The sequence below is a fragment of the Larimichthys crocea genome, chromosome X (assembly GCF_000972845.2).
Source record: "Larimichthys crocea isolate SSNF chromosome X, L_crocea_2.0, whole genome shotgun sequence".
Classification (NCBI taxonomy): Eukaryota; Metazoa; Chordata; class Actinopteri; family Sciaenidae; genus Larimichthys; species Larimichthys crocea.
In genome coordinates, this window is record NC_040020.1 from 39,212,361 (window position 1) to 39,230,444 (window position 18,084).

Genomic DNA, 18,084 nt, shown 5'->3' on the forward strand with positions numbered 1-18,084 from the left:
GCACGTTAGGGCTTGTTACAGCGGAAGACATTGACAGCTATGTGTTTGTCACTTTACTCTCAGGAGTGCATGCTTTTTTTTCTTCTGTCAATGCGGTCAGAGTTAGCCAAAGAGAAAAAGTTTCTTGCCGTTACTTGCTTGTTCAAAAAGTGCATCCACCCATGCTTAAACTACAAGTCCCGCCCCGCGAGGTCCAGATCTTTGGAATGTCGGTCTGTAACCACGGCAACGGCGGTGTATACAGACTTTTATTATGCTGTCATTGGTTTGCAGAGTTGTCCGTCACACGGCGAAACAGTTATGAGGACAAATTGACAAAAGTTAGTTCGAGAAATCACAGATAAAAGTGGGGAACAGTCGCCTTATTCCACAGGTGTCAAAACTCAGTATCACAACCGTGTCCGTGTCCAAGTGCGCTGTTATGATTGTCGGCGGAGTTATTGGAAGCAGAGTGCGTTCATCTATTTGTCTTTGACAATCACGCAGCGAGACAGCAAACGACAACAGCTGGCCACAAATACGTCTGAGTTGTAAAGCAGGGAGAGCTGAGTAAAAGGTGGATGCAGGTCCTTTTTTTTTTTTTTTCTTTTTGTAATGTCCCGACAAAATGTTTGGATTCACTTAGCGGGAGATGATTTAAAAAAAAAAGAAAGAAAGCAAGAAAAGAAAATGACTTACTTGTCGGTGACCGATCGTGATGCCGCTCGGGCAGGCTCCATAGTTTAGTAGCTAAGGTTAGTTAGGTAAACTCAGGGACGATGGGTAAACAAAAGAAAAGGCTGCACCATCTGGCGAAGTAGCCTTAAGAGGAGGAGGACTGGAGGAGAGGGAGGTGTGCTCAGAGCGGGCAACAGAGGGGGGTGCACGGAGAGGAGGGGGCGACTTCAAACACTTTAAATTATACAAGACAATAGATTTCAAGAGTTCTTATTCTCTTCACATACGCCACATTATCTCCAGTGGATGGTGGGTCCGGGAGAGAGGGAGGTGTATCTTGGCTGCCGAACAGTGGTATGAGTCTGTGTCTTGTGTTTTCGGGGGTCAAGGTCCTTGAACTGAACTACAGCTGAGCTAACACTACTGTACATTTCGAGAAGCATCGTGTTGGGGGCAGCAAAGGAGCAGCTCCACCCAACACATCAAAGCCAAACTGTTGTTTCTTCATGCCAGCGAGTTAAATGAAAGAAATCTGCACTATATAATCCCCGAGTTTGTGTTTGAAACCACACTTACAGCACAGAACAGACACACACCTGTTGGTTTATTCATGTATTTGTTTATTTATTAGCTTCACAAGTTTAGGGTTTGGTAATATAGAGTTGTAACAAAGATCTAAAACATTGCTGGAACATAAAACATTGCCTTTTTTATGCGATGTTGACTGTTTAGTAAATGATATGTAAAGTGCTATACTTGGTGTTTACCATACATCATACAATCAGACGTGATAAACCCTTTGCTGAGTTGAGCTGCATAAAGTGCCACGTACAGTTACCTAATACGTGTGCCATCATGATTTCAGCTCAATGCTTCTTGAACCATATGGCAGCTGTCTGCTAATCTTGTTAATACCTTTTAATCATGAACCACCCAACTTAATTGGTGCTGTAAAACAAGAGCAGCATATGCTTTCATACTGTGTGTGTGTGTGTGTGTGTGTGTGTCTACAAAAGGGAATTACAGGCTGGTTGAGAAAAGGAAATGAAAGAAAATGCGATAACTATGTTGTGAAAGCTCTCAGTCAAAGTTGCAGTAAAAGGTTTGACAAAATGCAATACACACCAGTGGACTTTTTCAAATGAGCACATTTTGGTAAATCATGTGTTTTCTCTCGGTGGTTTCTGCCAAACTCAGCTTGACCATTTGTTGCCTGGCTGCGTCGGTCGGCAGCAGCTTGTTCTTTCTAACAGGAGAAGACGAAGCAGAGCGAGGCTGAACATTTTAATGGTTGCATCCTCGCAGGCTGATTGTGTTAGAGACGCACAGTGGATCCTGTGTGTGCGGATCCCGTGTTCGTAACAGGGATGCATGATACACATCAGGGCAAAATTGATCATTTATCTGCTATAATTTCATATATCTGATATATTACATTTTTGATGAACTTAAATGAACATTAGAGTCAGAACTGTTCTTTTTGCCCTGTTAACAATAGTGATGTCCATCTAAGTCTTTGCTCATTACATCGTCTTAATTTCAGGTGCACATAAATGACTTCATTAAAATGTGTATATATGTTATTGGGTTTTTTGTAATATCGCAGATGAAACACTTTCTACAGCTTTACCATCTTAAGTTGAATTTACAACTCTCACTGAGGAAGTCATAATTCACACAACGTAACATCTTTAAATAATTTATTCATTTCTACAACAGACTATATGCAGTGATTCATCTCTTTAAAATATTAAAATGAACACAAATACACAATCTTTATTGTATAGGCAATTGTAAGAAGAAAAGGAAGGAGGCTCCTGTTGAGGATCCAGACTGATGAAACTGTAAAAGGGAGTCACAACATTCAGTCTGTACTTCTTCTATTTTGACCTTCAGGGAATTGTTGGATGAATCACAGTAAGTGATCACCAAACTGTATCTTCTGGAAAAGATGCATTCTTTTAAAGCCAAGCACCAAAAAGCTAAAGCCAGCTGATGTTACGGGGCGTGTAAAGAACCTGGCAGAGAAAGATTAACTGTAGTGATTCTCAGCTCTTCCATTAGACCAGCAACAGTGACTATATTATCCTTAGAGTTGTTGATTCTCCAAGTGAAAGAAACATAAAGCCTTAAAGGAAGCATGTAAAATCAGTTGAACATGACCTTTGTCCGTAACCTCCATGCTCATTTCTCAAGACCACAAAAGATTTGAGTAATCCCATTATCCCCTGCAGGGGTCCCCAGTCAAGTCTATTAGTCTTCATATGCCTGAGGAAGATGCTAGAAGACAAGATGAAAGAGACATTTTCTCCATCCTGTTTTCCGTCATCCTCCAATTCTTTTCTCGCCACAGAAATCCAAAGTGACTTTGAAGACACCGTTGCTCTTCAGAGAAATACAGGACTTATTTCATCTACTTCAGGGATGCCTCTTACTGGAATTTCAATAACAGCTGCAGAGGACTCAGTCATTTATTGTGTGAATACATTATAACATGATCAAAAGGAAGCCAGTCATATGCTAGTATGGTTGGAAAGTGGTAACATTTAGCATACAAATCACTGACGTTTTAACTTTTATGCACTGTAAGACTCATTGCATAACAAGAAAGCGTCTAACATGAGAGGAACTTCAAGTTTTTAAGTGCTAAGTATTTAATATTCTCCACAAAGACAATGGATGATGAAATATTTACCAATCTTTTAACAGAGACAAAACAATATTTAAAGCTCAACAAAAACAGAAACCTCCTGCCGTCACGTGGCATCACAACGCTACACGTCCTCGTCTGTTGATTTGTCAAAGCTGCTGTTGGTCGCTAAGGTTACAGGGCTCCCTTTGGATTGTGTTGCATCTCTTCCACACAACAGTCATGGCAACCGTACCCACAGAAATACAGTATTAAGCACAATGCAAGAAAATAGCAGTAATGCTAAGCATGCGTTCAAGCTTTCAGTGTACAGGACATACATATATTCAGTTTTTCTCTAAGGCAAGTGTATGTACAGAGTCAACGACGCCCAGCACACTCCCAGGCAACTCAAAGTCAAGTCTTCAATAAAATACTATAAGCTTGTAGCTTTCTGCATTCTGCGGTCTGTTGATTTTTCATTTTCTGATGGTGTGTGTGTGTGTTTTAAGACGGACAGAAAAGAAAGTGACATCACATCTTACTGTCCATTTAAAGATCTCTCATCTTTACACAGTTCTTTTTTTTTCCTCCATCATGCACCATGGCTTTTCATATTACTTTACAAGGATTTTTTACAATATACGAAGGTAACTCCATTTAAAGACGACTGCAAATTACTTCCAGTCTTAACAGTCACATCTTACGTCCTGAGAATGAAAAAAAAGTACAAGAAATGGACAGGTGGGATCATTCAGGGGCGCAAATGGACTTAAAAAAAAAACATATATAGACAGATATAAGCAATGATAAAATCATAAGAGGAAATGCTTTGCCCCTCTGCTACTGGTTAAAAAAAAGAAAAGACATCTCTGTAATTTTGGTATTTTTCTTGCTTGTCAGTTTCCACCACTGCAGTGTTAGTTTATGGGTCCTTACAGTTAAAACTATGTATCATTTTGAAAAAGAAAATGAGGTTTTGTATTTTTAAACTTCCCCGTATATACACACCTGTCTAGTTCTTTGTCTCCTTATTACAACACCCAGAAGATTAGGCCGCTGCAGATACACAAATTGCAGCAACTTGCTGAAATGGGTGCAAACAAGTTGCCCTTTCTGCAGTGACACAACGCCCATTCCCTGCTTCTCATGGTCACTGGAAAGAAAAGAAAAATACTATGGCTATTAGTGATCATTCTTACACAGAAAATATTTACCATTTAACGTGTGTGTGTGTGTGTCAGAGAATGACCACGAGTAACTTAAATATAAAAAAGGTCTTCAAAGATACTTATTGACAACATTAAGCAGGCCTTTCTGACCCTTCTATGTCAGCCCATTGTCAGTGTCCAAACCAGACCATAAGCACTCTTTAACAAACGCACTGAAAAATAGATGCATTGAAACCTGAAATATAGTAAATACTTTGCATTTTCTAAAATTTATCCATTTTTACTTTACTGACATCACAATATTCAAGCAAGTCCTCACAGGAAAATAAACAAATCCAATTTTGTGTTTCACTAGTTATTTTTATGTTGGTTTTTTTTTTTTAAATCAAGGTGCTGGGTGGGAGGGAGTGTTCAAGGTGCTGTCATTCATCTCAAGGAATGGTCTGTGTGGTTGTGGGCAGAACCACAGTTTGAGGGTTCTGCAGCCACTGTCCTTCATATTAGGTGCACTCTTCAGAACCTTTCACATTTAACATATACACCCTAAAACTGACATGGGTTCAGATCTCCCCTTTTTTTGTTCCATCCACTGACTTCAGTAGTTCATCTACTCAGTGTAAAGGAGGGAGAGGTATGAGGCTACAGTAGATTTTTTTCCAATAAAACATTCTTCCCCTCCATCACAATTCTAGGGGGAGGGTGTGCATGGAGATATAATTGCTCACTCTAATCCACTTTTCTCCCCATGCTTCACCTCCTCCCCTCCCCTCCCTCTGTGCCTTCTTGTCTATCTCTGTCTGTTGCCCTCAGAGTGTCGTGTCTTGGTGGATTGACTGCAGACAGCCCAGCAGCTGGTAATAAGGGCTGCCTGGCGAGGCCACAGTCTCAAAGACGGACTGGAAAGCCCTGCGGTCCAGCTCCTCATCAATCTGGTGCCGGTAGAAATCCATGGCCACTAGGCAGAACAGGTTGACGTCCACCACCTCACTAGAGCCCATTCGGCTGATTACATGCGGCAGTCTGGTGGAAGGCAGGGGAGTTAAGGACAACAAACTCGACTGTCTGATAAGCTGTACATTCACACTTTGCTGTACATCAGCACATACAGTATAAATACAACCCATTCACTGTCCTTTGACTGTTAGCATGTAAGGATACAGGGCTGAGATCCACTGCGAGGTGGAAGCAGAGACAAAGAAACAGGAGAGGCTCCACATGGCCATGGCCACTGGGGTCCTCTGGGTGAAGTTGGATAAGGACAGCAGCACCCAGTCTCGCACCATAGAAGACTGGCCTGTGGCGTGAAGCGTCTGGAAAACCTGGAGGTAGATGCAGAGTTGGCGGGGGGCAGAAAAAGGAGACAAATCAGACTCAAAGTGACAATTACTTAAAAAGAAACTAAAAAAAACATCCATGCAAATTAGATTTTTCCAGACATTAATTTCAGGTGTGTTGTACAGCAGATGACTCACAAGTGCTCTCCTTCCCTGACTCACTCACACTCTGGTCTTTGATTTAAATTTTCAAATAAGAACAACAAGGCTGCTCTTCTGGAAAATGTCAAATTTTAAGTAACCACCCAAATGTGGTTTGTAAATCAGTACGAAGGCTGGTAGTGCAGCACACAGTTGCAGATTCTCATTAGAATAAAATCTTTAAACTTTGCTGAATTTGGACACTACAATAATTTGTTTGATTTAGCATGACTGCCATCATCCTGCGTCATATTGTGACACTGATCTCATTTATTCTTTAGTTTACATCCCTGGATACAAACAAACCCACCGCCTGTGCTCCAGCTTGATGTTGCCTTGACAACTTATTGTCTGGCTGGGGTGGTCAAACCGAAGGTACCAAGTAACAACTTGACTGAGACTTGACCTCATTGAAATTCTAATGCTCCCTGCGAGAAGCAAACTACCAGCAAAGGAACAAAAACAAACTTGAGCATCGCAGCACTTCTGTGGTCAAATTATTTGATTTGCCAATACAAAAATAATAAATTAAATTTAAATCAAATCCAATTTTGCCTTGTGAGCCTGGTGCACAGTAGCTTTTGATCTCATTTGATTGACATGAAATGCAATAAAAGTGGTTCTCTGACCTTGTAGACGACAGTGGCCATGAATTGTGGGTACGGTTGCTGATTGGACAGGAACTCTCCAATGACCTTGTTCATGACGTCCTGTGGCGGGAAGAAGTCGTCCAGAAACTGCGGCAGAATCCTGGACACCACCCGAGCCTCACTGGGTAAACCTTTACGGATCCTGCAAACAAGAAACCCCAGAAGGGCAAATGATGATAGGAAACCACACAAGTGCTACTACTGTTTGGCAAAAAGTCGACACCAAATTATTTTGGACACTACGAACCCAGAGGTCAAAGATGAAGGGAGAGAGCTGAGAATTCAAGAGTTAAGTGTATGTTTCTGTAAATCAATAAAACTAAAAATCTCGTGTAATGGAGGGTGTGCAAGTGTGTGTGTACCTGTCGAAGAGCACAGAGACCCTCTCCATGGCAACAATGATGGACTCGCTGTCTGGGGCCTGAGGGTCAGAGTGGGCAGGGCGACTGGCAGGGCTGGCTTTCTCCTTGCCTGAGGAGAAACCAACATGACCCGCCGTGACGCCCACCGCCTCTGCTACGGCAGAGCCAGAGTCAACCTGACCTCTAACCCCTGTCACGTCTGAACCCGACGCAAGCACCGCTGAGAGGACGAGAGAGGGGGGGGTGGCACCGGTTGAACCAGTGGGGGAGAGGTTAGAGTGGGAGTAGGGACACTGATATCACAAGATTCAGATCAGAATTTTGTTGACCGCAAACTAAAAAAAAAAAAATTGGTGAAATTCTGGGAGCTACCATGGGTCAATTCACATTCTTAAGTAGGTTTTCTGTACGTGACTGGTGCTTAACGTATTAAAGTTTCCTGGGTACATTACATTCTAGATTATCCTCTCCTGTGACCTCAATGTGCTTCAGCTTGCTTTGCTGTACTGCACATAAAGGGGAGGTATGCAGAAAGTTTGCATTTATGGGTTTACTCAGAGACGTTGCTGGCTAGCTCTTGGCAAGAAGTGTTTGCCAGTAACCATATGGACGACAACATGCTAAGAGCTAGGAGCTAAGGGAGTTAGTAGGGGCCAACGTAGGGGTTAGAGGTAGGGTATATCAGAGGTATGCATATAATATATATATATAATCACATGCAGGAAGCAAGCATTGAAGGGTATGCAAGAGCTTTAAAAAAATAAATGAAAGTGTTGTGCTTCATGGTTTGTTACTGGCAGTGTAAAGACACAGTTTTGTATTTAAGTATTACCCTTTAGGTGTAAGAATACTTTAAGTACATTAGTAAGCTGCATGCATCAGGCATAAGATTCAGTAGTGTCAAAGTATTACTACCTAATGTCATTAAGACTGTCCCAGTTCTCACCCCTTAACTCCCTCAGCTATGAGGTAAGCGGTGAGGAATCGGACACCACCTAACACAGCAGATCCTATCCTACATCACTGCTGGCTACATCTTTATTTTTAGTGGTTTAATGACAGTGAAGGCAAATAGTTGTGTGAGAGAGGTGGAGGGGTCACTTCACAGCAGAGATAGCACTACATTTGACCCATTAGGGAGGAAAGAGGTTAGGGCACAGGAACAAAATGGGACACGACCTTACTGTAGCACTAACAAGCCTCATTAATGTCAGCGCAGCATTAGCTTGAAGCATGAGGACACCCAACTCCCATTTAGTGTACATGCAGGTGAGTTAGCCAGCTAGCTCAGTTCCCAATCCCGTGGTGAGTCTGCAGTCAGAGTTTCAAGCACCAGTCCCAGTAGAAAACATGCTGGTGATTTAGCCAGGATGTTACACTGCACGTGTGGTGGATTTTAAGTTTCTTTCTTACCGGTGTACATGCAGGTGAGCATGAGGCCCAGGGCAGCCATGGCTCTGTGTGGCGACGGCATGTTAACTCTGTCCACGCTGAGTTTGACCAGCGCTTCTCCGTCCACACGGGACAACTGCTCCGACAGCAGGAGGCGCTCCAGACCTCGCAGCACGCAGTGATAGATGACGGAGGGAGTGGAGTCCTCGCTGGCTGACACCATCACACCACATAACTAAAAACACAGAGACAGAGGCGGCACATCAAAGCCAAATATAATGTGAATACATGTAGTTCAAGTGACTTAATGCCAAGTTATGAGTTGTTACGTCACATTTACAGTGTTTACCTGTATAATTCCAGCCATAAACTCCGCTCCTACATCCAGAGGGTAGTTCTCCATCATGTAGAAAGCCACAGCGCACATTACCAACACATGCTGCTGGTTATGCAGGTTCACGCAGCTGCAGGATGCAAAGGCAAGAGACGGGCAATAAAATGGAAAGGTTGCCATGTGTCTTTGAAATGTGAAGAGCAGCACCTAGTGGGCAAGTCTAGCACTGCACACTTTGTCCTGTCACCTTACTGAAACCACACTACATGACTTTAAAAATCTGAGTTGCTGTGTTGCAAGACATTTTGTCACAGCCTGTTGTCCTGTTGATGTGATGTCACACCAGGTATAATGATCCCTGACTCTCTCCACCACTTGGGATGTGTATGTGTCTTTAAGAAGCCCCTCTGCCTTCTTTTCATTCCCCATGAAACTTGTTTCATTAATATAATTCTGCATGTGGCTGCTGCCTCCCCCACCTCTAACTTTGAGACAGAAATATGGCAGCGTCTGGGCTCCCTCCCTGAGGCTCTTTCATCATCGGTTCAGCTCATCAGATGATGAAATGAGGTCAGTGTCTGTGCGATTGTTTTGGAGAAAGAGAATGAGGCCGATACTCACTGAGCGATAGCCCGGAGGTTAGACAGCAGGTACTCGGAGACAGTGGGGATGAGCTGTTTGGCTGTGTCATCCAGCAGATCACACTCCAACACATACAGCACTCCATGCAGAGCCCCCATGCGGCTGGGCAGGTGGGTGCTGCGCAGGGTCGTCTCCAACAGGCGGCACACAGGTTCCGCTATTGCTTTGTCCTAGAAATATACATTCAAAGTTCTCATACACTGTAGAACATCAGAATAGAGGTCAAAATAAAAGGTTTTAAATCATACATCAACTATTCCACTTATTTTGGTGAAACTGGATTGCATTTCATGGGAGGAAATGTTTTCTTTCTGATGTCCTCCAGGTGCTCTGGCTCATCTCTGTCAGTGTTTTCTGATGGACAGTAATCTGCTGCTATTAGCTAATGTTATTGGCCGGGCTGCCTCAACTGTGAACTCAGAGCACCAAAGGGAGTGTTAGTGTTTGGATCACATGTGTTTTGGACCACCAGGAAGAGGTGGTTTCCAGGCCTGGGGTGTGGTGACTGGACCCAACAGCTAATATAGACATAATGTCAAAGACGTGTGAAATAAAAGGCTGAAATACAGACGCCAAAGCTGGCCTTCTTGCTGTTGGACTAGTAATAAGTAATATTAGTGTGTGTTGTTACACAACAATCTGAAACTGGGGGCACTAGAAAACAATACCAATTTATACACAATGTTGCTTTAATGATACACTACTACAACAACCAATCACAAACACATCCTTCCACCCACACACGGCCAAACGCACCATGCCCAGTACGGCAGCAGCCTTGCAGATGGCAGGCACCAGGTATTGATTGAGGATCTCATCCTCTGGCGGGTGGAGCTTCTGCAGTTCCATCAGGGTGGAGAACATCATGTCAAACTGATTCCTCTCTGTGAACAGGTCCGACACTGCCAGCAGCTATAGAGAACGACAAGAGGAGTGGGGCGACAGTGGAGAAGGATGTGGAAAACTGGAGTTTTAGCTTAAACTGTTTTAGTGCAAGTTATTCTGCAAAGAACAGTACGTTATCCTTTACTGACGTTAATAATAACCGTGTGTGCAACATGGCTTACCGATCGGACCACTTCACTGATGAGTATGGTTGGGGTCCTCCTGTTACTTGGGGATCCAGGGATGAGCCACTGGCTGTAGAGCTCCAGGAGGAACTGGGAGCACGAATGAATGTCCACACCTGCACGATGCTTCCTGAAAGCACAGACAGACAGTCCCATTGTGAATTCTTGTCTTAATGCATTCATGCTGATGTGTGAATGTGTTCGCGTGCACGGCTGCATTTATTTGTCTGACCTAGAGTTGATGGGAGATACAGGTGGGGAGGTGGGGGCTGGCGTGTCTGCTTCATCCTCTTCATCTTCACCCCACTCTTCCTCTCTTAGTGGGGTGATGTTGTTACCTAGCCACACAGAGTGGATGGAGACCTGGAGAAAGGGGGTGGTACACATTTAACTTTCTGCTAAAGAAAACCTTTTAACATTAAAAACTTAACAACAACAGATTGCTAAACCATATTTTACCTGTCCTAATTTGTAGTCCATGTTGCCCATCTCCCTCTCTGTGTTGATCTGAAGCAGCAGCTTCTCGTGGCTGATCAGTGTGCCTGCTGAAGTAAAATAAAACACAAAATCAGAGTGGTGGGTGTAAGTGCAGCAGTTGTGGGTAGATGGAGACACTTTGAAAGTGGATTACGCATTACCAGCAGAGGCTGCAGACAGCGAGGGGACAGGGTCCCAGGCATGGTACGGGTGGTGTGTATGGACATTGTCTCTCTTTGACACAAGAGCCTGGATCTCTCTCTCCACCTCTCCCCTGATCACTGCCAGTTTCCTTCCAAACCTGGTTATGCATCCGACATAATGTAAATATTGTTACATGATTCTTCTGGACACTGCTACAGCATAAACACAAAATGGGTGCATAGCTACCGTGTTTCCAGGGCTTTGAGGCTCTTGTTGCGGGGCTGCTGTTCCAGACAGCTGACTGCAGGGTTGCCAGCAGTGGGCAGGGTCATGGCACTCAGCACCAGGCTGGTGATGGCCTGCACTGCTAACACATTCAACTGGGTCCGCTCCAAGTCCTCCTAGAGACAAACGGAGAAACAAAACATTGCGACAGATGGGAAAGAGATTCAAAGAACAGGCTGTGGAACAGTTTCCCACAACTTATTACAATGTGTTTTCTGAGGTGTGTGTGAGAAACACAGCATGTGCATTTATTTAGCACTCATTCTCTGAACACAAATGCTTGCATGTCTCATTAAAGTAAGCAACCGTGCGAGGGCTTATGCAGGCACAGGAGTGATTAGTTCTGCAGTCGTAGCAGCGTGTGGTGTGTGTGTGTGTGTGTGTGTGTGTGTGTGTTTGTGTACCTCCTGCTGCGTCTCTTCCTCCTGGTCCATAGTGATGGGTTGGGTGACCAGCACCCCCAGCAAAGTGGCCCAGGTCTCTTCAAACTGAGTCCTGCTGCTCCAGCCTAAACGTGACATATTTAGATCATGTAAATCCAACATGGATCAGTCACAAAAATCTGGTGTAACGGTTGCATTCAGAGAATCATGGGTAACCAAATGTAGCCCACTGTGTGTGTTTCTGTACCCAGTGTGTTGATGCGGTAGAGGAACTCTCTGAAGACATCCTTTTCCTGCAGGAAGTCCACGGGGATCTCAGGCAGTGTCGTGCCGTACTCTCCTCCTGGCTGAGGGGACCAGCCCAGTTTCCAAACCTAAACACACACATACTCTTTAGAGACCAACACATTTATGTATAAAAGCTCAAAGGACAATATGATTCACACACTGACCAGTGGAGGTACTCGGGTGTAGCTGTTGACCAGAGGCAGTCGGGACAGACTGATGACAATGTTGCGCAAGGTCGGTGTGAGGAAAGCGGGGAATGCACTGTTTCTATGGTGACCCAGCGCGAGGACGCTCTGCATGCCTTCTACCAGCTCCGCCATGATCTCACATGCCTGCCACTCGAACATATCTGCAACACAGATGATTTGTCATCATACATTCCTTAAAGCCTTTACCTGGAGGTCAAAACAATCAGCGGATTTACAGCATCTCTAAATGAGTGCTTACGGTCAGCACGTGCTGAGTCCACTTGGTCTCCTTCAGCGTCTCTCTCTGCCTTTGTCTTTTTCTTCTCTGGATGAAGAAGCTGGTCACCAGGACTCACAGCCACTGGGAAGACAAAAGGTTTGACCAGCGTTGAAATGCAGAAACCTAAAACTTTAGGCATGTGACCATATTTAAATCATGAGATATGGACAAAGATGCCCTGGTGGCCTCCTCACCTGCAACAATTATGAGGCGTAGGCAGTAGATGAGGGAGCAGGTGTGTGTGGTGTACTGTGGGGTGGACAGTTTGTTCCAGACACAGGGTTGCTGCAGGGCCAGACAGAGGCAGGATAAAGCCCACTGCAGGTCCACACTCAGGGGCAAGTGGTCCTGGAGGAGACGCCATACTACCACCTGGGTGCAGAGAGAGACAGAAGAGTGGAAGTGGAATGTTACAGCACTGTTAGCGCTATTTTGTGTTTGAGACTGAAGCTTGTGGATTCAGATAGCAAATAAACTACATTCCACGTTTAACGTGTGGTTTTTACCTCAGTGGCAGTGCAGGTGAACGTGGTGATGAGGTGTTCCTTGTCAGAGGGGATATGTAGTGAAGACGGCAACTGGCTCACACTCAGCAGGTACTGGGACAGAGCTCTACAGAGTGACAAAACCCTCGGGTAGAAACCTGGCTCACCTGAAAAACAGAGTGGAACCAAATATTCCAATACATTTATCCACGGAACATGAAGCGGAGTCGTTCTGTAGATTTTAAATACTTAAAGATTAAATCCTTTCTGACTTCTGTATTTTATCACTCACCATACACAACAGCTAATTGGTCCCAGTACGGCTGTGGCTGGGAGGGTGGCAGGAAGGACTGGTGAGGGGCAGGAAGTGACCCGGTGACCCCAGCGAGCTGCTCTAGGGTCACTTGCAAGGCCGTCTCCAACAAAAGCGACCCCTGACCCCGCGCCAACCGCTGCACACCCATACTCAGGCATGGACACAGCAGGCTTAGATTAAACTCCTGTGGGGGGAGAAAAAAAAATGCAGGTTCAGATGTAGTTTATTCCAGTTTAATTCATGTTTTGAAGAATAGTAATCCTTGAGGTCTGATATCAGAGCACTGCAGTGTGTCACCTTGCAGCTCATGATGTTAAAGAGGTCAGCGGGAGGTAGTTTGGTGAGGAGTTCTGTCGTCTCCAACAGGGAAACATCTCCACGAAGACAACACTGGGACTTCACAAGAGCCACGTACCACTCCTAAAAGTATAACAAAAAAAATATTTGACCTCCAATTCTGAATTTCCTCACCGTCTTACAATGTAACAGCAGGAAATACCAGAACCACACCCTAAATCTCTAATCCCTCACCTTATCTGCTATGACAAGTTCAGGGGCAGGTGGTGGATCCCCATCCAACGGGTGTGACGTCACAGGAGGTGTGGGGCTGCTGGTGTCGGCAACGGTGGCTCTGAACCTGTCCAGCAGGGAGTAGAACCTCTGATGCCTGCGATGAGGAGGAACACAGGATATGACACATGTAACAAATATGTCCTGCTGATGGAAAACTTAAATCCCTGCAGATATTTGGCACCTTGGCCTTCCTACTGAGAGCAGAGGACGTCAAATTATCTTGTCTGATATACAACATTTGGTAACCACAATATATTTTGAATAGAAGTGCTTTATAAAAGCAACAAAAACCACCAAAAACATGCGTGTACTGGGTTGCACACATAGCAGTGCGGTTGCCTTTAATGATATGTGTCAGAACACTAAGATTATTAAGCTCGGTTGCATTGTTACCTCTGAGCCAGGCCACTGATTTGAAGGTATTCCTGGATCCGGTCCAGTTCCTCCACAGGTAGCTGAGCTACACTGTTCTGTAGGGGAACACAACAGAATAACAAACAGTCAACTTAAAAAGGAAAACACTGCACACAAGTACAACAATCTTAGTTTTAAGAGCTCCCTCCCCTGTATGAAGCTAGAATAGAATTTATCACATGTTCAACTTCCCACGTGACAAGAAAATGCGAACCCGTACACAAGCCGTACCTGCAGTGTCTCAGCCAGCAGCATCTCTACTCTGCGACAGGCCAGTGTGTCCACCATGCGAGCCAGAACCCTGAAGGGCGTACTGAGCAGCTTGTCCACATACAGCATCAGCAGGGAGCCGGACTGACTCAGGTGGATGCCTTCCAAACACTGCAGAGTCTTCTTCAACATGGTAGGCTGCAAAAGAGGAGAGAATCCAGTCAGTAATAAAAAAAAAAAGGCAGATGGCAGAAGGAGAACTGGAGGTGGAGTGGAGAAATAAAGCACATTTTTAAGTCATGATGAATAACTTAATTTAATAAGGGATGATGAGAGAGACAGCTAAAAAGGATGTGATCTCACAGTAGTGAGGTTGTCACAGCGAGACTGGATGGCCTGGATGAAGAGGCCACTGGCAGCTGAGTTGCGGTGCACCGCGCTGATGAAATCCTGCACTGGAGGCTCATGGGAAAGGTTGATGAGGTCGCGCACATGGTTGACAATCAGCCAAGTCAGATGCTCTGAGTCATGGAGGTTCTGACACTAAAGGCAAAACAAAAATATAAATTACTCTTTGTATAACAGCATGTGATGACTACATTTATGATTGATTCCAGCAGTGTTGAAGAATGTTGGACAATACAAAATATTTTTAGTCTCACCACATAATCACAGAAGAGGATGAGAGCTCCCCTGCGTACGATCTCTCTGTTAACCATGGCTAACCGACTCTCTGGCTTGTCCTCTTCTCCTTCCCCTGAGGAGTGAGGGCTCAGCAGCTTGGTGCATGAGAGGCTCTGTCTCCTGACGGATGAATGGCAACAGATTGACTCAGTGCTGTGCTTAAGTTCTCACAGGGATTTGTTTTTGGATTTCTTTTTTTTTTGCATTACAAACTGTTCTTACAAATAAAATTTTATAACTTTTAAATTAAGAAGAGGAAAGGCTAATTTTCAGTGAGATCCAGAACGTCTCAGACGTAGACAAATGATTATATTTGAGGCAGTGGAACGATGTAAGAGGAGACTAAATAAGACATTGTTCTGCTGGTTGTGAACTTTAAGTATCTCAAATTGTAAAAGCAAAAGGCAACACAAGTACTTTGTTTTTTCTTATTACTCTTCAGATATTCTGCTCACTTGGCATATTACCGTACGTTTCTTCTCTGTTTGAAAGTGTTTCTCCTTGTCCACCTGAGTGTATGAGATTAAAAAGTACACAAATAAACCTGACATCCATGAGTCACACTTTCTGTTCTTACCTGGGTGTCTGGTGCACCTCAGCCCACCAGGAGTAGTTGGTGTAGTTGATGATCAGAAGGACCTGGCACCACAGCAGCACCAGGGAGGGGTGGGTGGTGATCAAGCACTGCACCATGCTGTTCAGACCTTCTAAGGGGTAAAACAGGCCGGCCTCGGTGCCAGCCTGTCCGCCTCCGCTCTCACCCTTCAGGAGACGGCTAGCTGCGGCTGTGATCCTGCGAAACATTCCTGGAAGAAGAGCAATAGTTGAATTTCACTGTAAAGCTTAATATACGTCATTTTCAACATGCCACACTTGTTCTTACATTATTGAAGAGGACTTGAAATTATCAGCTTACCACTTTTGAAGACATGTATGAGACACATGAGCAGTGTGCCCAGCTGCTGGCAGTAGAAGGTGTGCTGCTGCTCTGTAATATCGACCTTAACCTGTCTGGAGGAAATGTCATCCAGCAACACTCCTACCAGCTGCAGGAGGAACCTGGAAGATGCAGGACAAACTTCAAGTGAACGTGAGAAGAGAAAAAAAAAGCAAAAAGAAAATGGGACTGAGTAGAAACACCCCTCAGTTCTTTATAGGAAGCATCCTAAAACTACAGACAGTAAACACACACACTAACCTGGCAAAGGTTTCCTCGGGCAGGGCTTTTTGTGCATCACCATTAGTTTCCTGATTACCGAGTAAATCAGTGGGTGGCTCGTTTGGGGAGGGGCTGTGCTGATGGAGGCGACGGATTGTGTGGCAGGAGAGGAGATCAGGAGAGAGGGAGAGCTCGTGGACTCGGGACAGGACGATGTCCTCAGTGGACTGTGAAACGAGTACCCTCAGTACTGCCAGGATACCGGACACCCACAGCTGGACCGTAGCTACTGATGCCTAAAGACGTTACCAAAAAAAGGTGAGGATAGGAAACACCAGATGTGCAGATATTTGTGCATGTTCAGCTATCAGGTGAGATGTCTCACCATGGTGACCGGTGTAGTGAACATGCTCTTCAGCAGCATGTCTACGGGTCTGAGAGACGAGGGTGCCACAGTCTCGAACAGGGTGTTCAACACTCCCAGTGCCTCAGGAGAGTCCAGGTGCATCTGTGAGGACAAAACACACAAATGATTATTGTCAGTGCATGGCAAAATGTTTGATCTTACTGCACAACAGATTGAATTTTTAGATGATAACTAATCACCACATGCATTTTCCTACCTGCTGCTTGGCAATCATGGGAAGTATGACGTCAGCAATCTGTCTAGACAATCTCTTCCACTTGTCCTCGTTCTCTTTGTGACACTGCTGCAGTACGAGGATGAACATCTCCAACACCTACAACATACATGTAACAGCAAAAAAGGTCAGGCAGGACAAAAGACTGGTTTGTCTGCAGAGTTTGAATTCATTTGTGAGCATACCTGATGGTATTGCACAAGTCTGAGCAGCATGGAGACCACCACTTCTTTCTGCGTATCCAGCTCTTTGCCTGCATCTGCTTTATTTGAGCCCCTCAACACAAACAGGTCGTGCACTATTGGCTGCAGGGCCGGGATGGCTGTGGATGACAGGAGAGAAAAATTGTTACTTTGACTCTAAATCCGTTGTCACGTCAGAAAACAAAAGGCTGAGCTTTTGAGGTTGTGTTATTATGAAGTAACATTTAGTACTGTGAGGAAATGAACGGAAAGGAATCTGTATGTAGTGTTTTGCCTTTGTTCCTCTCACCATGTGTGACAGCTTTCCGGCCGCTCGCCATGATGCCGTCGCACAGCTGGATGATCTTGGGGATGCTGATTATCTGCTTGGAGTGGTAACGCTCATAAGACAGCAGCACCAGGAAGAAAAAGATGTTGGGAATGATGGCCTCTGAATCTCTGCAAGCACAAGAAATAGCTTATTTTAGGACAACACTGGAGCTAATCTACAGTTAAGTGGAGGTAAGAGTTTTGAAAAATCCTACAATACATTGCTCTTTTACGGGAGTCACTTACCTGAACTGTCCCACTTCAATGTACTCAAACTGCTTGAGGACAAAGCCTATGAACACCTGAGAGATAGAAAATCCAGAGTGAGCTAAATTCCGCATGCAAAGATAAGCTCATGCAAAAAGCATATGCATGTTTTTGCTTTAACCTGATCGGAGTCCAGCAGACAGTAGTTGACTCTGAGCTGCACAAGCTGGGCAAGCAGGTCCAGCACTTGTCTCTGCAGGGCCACAGATGTGCTGGTGGTGTACTGCTTCAAAGCTTTGATCACCAGCGGCTCAAACAGACGGATGTGGTTGTGGATGGCATTCTGGAGACAGACACAAAGCCACAGCTTTCAGAACAGCAGCACCGCAGTCAAGTAAATGAGCAGTGGAAATCAGTCTATGAAAAACATTTGGTGTCTTAAACTACAACATTTC

At 44.7% G+C, this 18,084-nt stretch overlaps 2 protein-coding genes and 1 long non-coding RNA gene across 12 annotated transcripts in view; 1 reads left to right on the plus strand and 2 right to left on the minus strand.

Moving 5' to 3' along the window:
- Positions 1-540, minus strand: part of rgs12b (regulator of G protein signaling 12b) — a 40,799-nt gene extending 40,259 nt beyond the window's left edge. Inside the window, exon 1 of the mRNA XM_027282387.1 lies at positions 135-540. The gene's annotated coding sequence lies outside the window, so the exon portion shown is untranslated. The remainder of the gene's footprint in view (positions 1-134) is intronic.
- Positions 541-3,110: 2,570 nt separating this feature from the next.
- htt (huntingtin) overlaps positions 3,111-18,084 on the minus strand; it is a 30,014-nt gene continuing 15,040 nt past the window's right edge. For 3 of the 10 annotated variants that reach the window (XM_019278161.2, XM_019278165.2, XM_019278163.2), the window contains 35 exons: positions 17,811-17,972; positions 17,669-17,724; positions 17,403-17,551; positions 17,096-17,232; positions 16,893-17,009; positions 16,655-16,777; positions 16,309-16,565; positions 16,027-16,169; positions 15,688-15,916; positions 15,089-15,230; positions 14,790-14,969; positions 14,448-14,624; positions 14,196-14,272; positions 13,761-13,896; positions 13,527-13,649; positions 13,206-13,413; positions 12,935-13,080; positions 12,623-12,800; positions 12,408-12,509; positions 12,125-12,309; positions 11,920-12,046; positions 11,694-11,797; positions 11,251-11,405; positions 11,022-11,161; positions 10,843-10,925; positions 10,616-10,746; positions 10,381-10,513; positions 10,070-10,225; positions 9,293-9,483; positions 8,687-8,801; positions 8,359-8,572; positions 6,946-7,165; positions 6,563-6,725; positions 5,617-5,777; positions 3,111-5,478 (listed from right to left, as the gene is read on the minus strand). In XM_019278161.2, coding sequence (XP_019133706.2) covers positions 5,265-5,478; positions 5,617-5,777; positions 6,563-6,725; positions 6,946-7,165; positions 8,359-8,572; positions 8,687-8,801; positions 9,293-9,483; positions 10,070-10,225; positions 10,381-10,513; positions 10,616-10,746; positions 10,843-10,925; positions 11,022-11,161; positions 11,251-11,405; positions 11,694-11,797; positions 11,920-12,046; positions 12,125-12,309; positions 12,408-12,509; positions 12,623-12,800; positions 12,935-13,080; positions 13,206-13,413; positions 13,527-13,649; positions 13,761-13,896; positions 14,196-14,272; positions 14,448-14,624; positions 14,790-14,969; positions 15,089-15,230; positions 15,688-15,916; positions 16,027-16,169; positions 16,309-16,565; positions 16,655-16,777; positions 16,893-17,009; positions 17,096-17,232; positions 17,403-17,551; positions 17,669-17,724; positions 17,811-17,972 — 5,334 coding nt within the window. In that variant the 3' untranslated portion in view covers positions 3,111-5,264. Of the gene's footprint in view, positions 5,479-5,616; positions 5,778-6,562; positions 6,726-6,945; positions 7,166-8,203; positions 8,209-8,358; positions 8,573-8,686; positions 8,802-9,292; positions 9,484-10,069; positions 10,226-10,380; positions 10,514-10,615; positions 10,747-10,842; positions 10,929-11,021; positions 11,162-11,250; positions 11,406-11,693; positions 11,798-11,919; positions 12,047-12,124; positions 12,310-12,407; positions 12,510-12,622; positions 12,801-12,934; positions 13,081-13,205; positions 13,414-13,526; positions 13,650-13,760; positions 13,897-14,195; positions 14,273-14,447; positions 14,625-14,789; positions 14,970-15,088; positions 15,231-15,687; positions 15,917-16,026; positions 16,170-16,308; positions 16,566-16,654; positions 16,778-16,892; positions 17,010-17,095; positions 17,233-17,402; positions 17,552-17,668; positions 17,725-17,810; positions 17,973-18,084 lie in introns of all 10 variants that reach the window. The other 7 variants (XM_019278162.2, XM_019278164.2, XM_019278160.2 and 4 more) reach the window with 5 other exon arrangements.
- Positions 5,671-6,686, plus strand: LOC113746494 (uncharacterized). Its single transcript, XR_003462921.1, has 3 exons — positions 5,671-5,783; positions 6,215-6,308; positions 6,570-6,686. It is a non-coding gene; the product is annotated as an uncharacterized LOC113746494 (long non-coding RNA).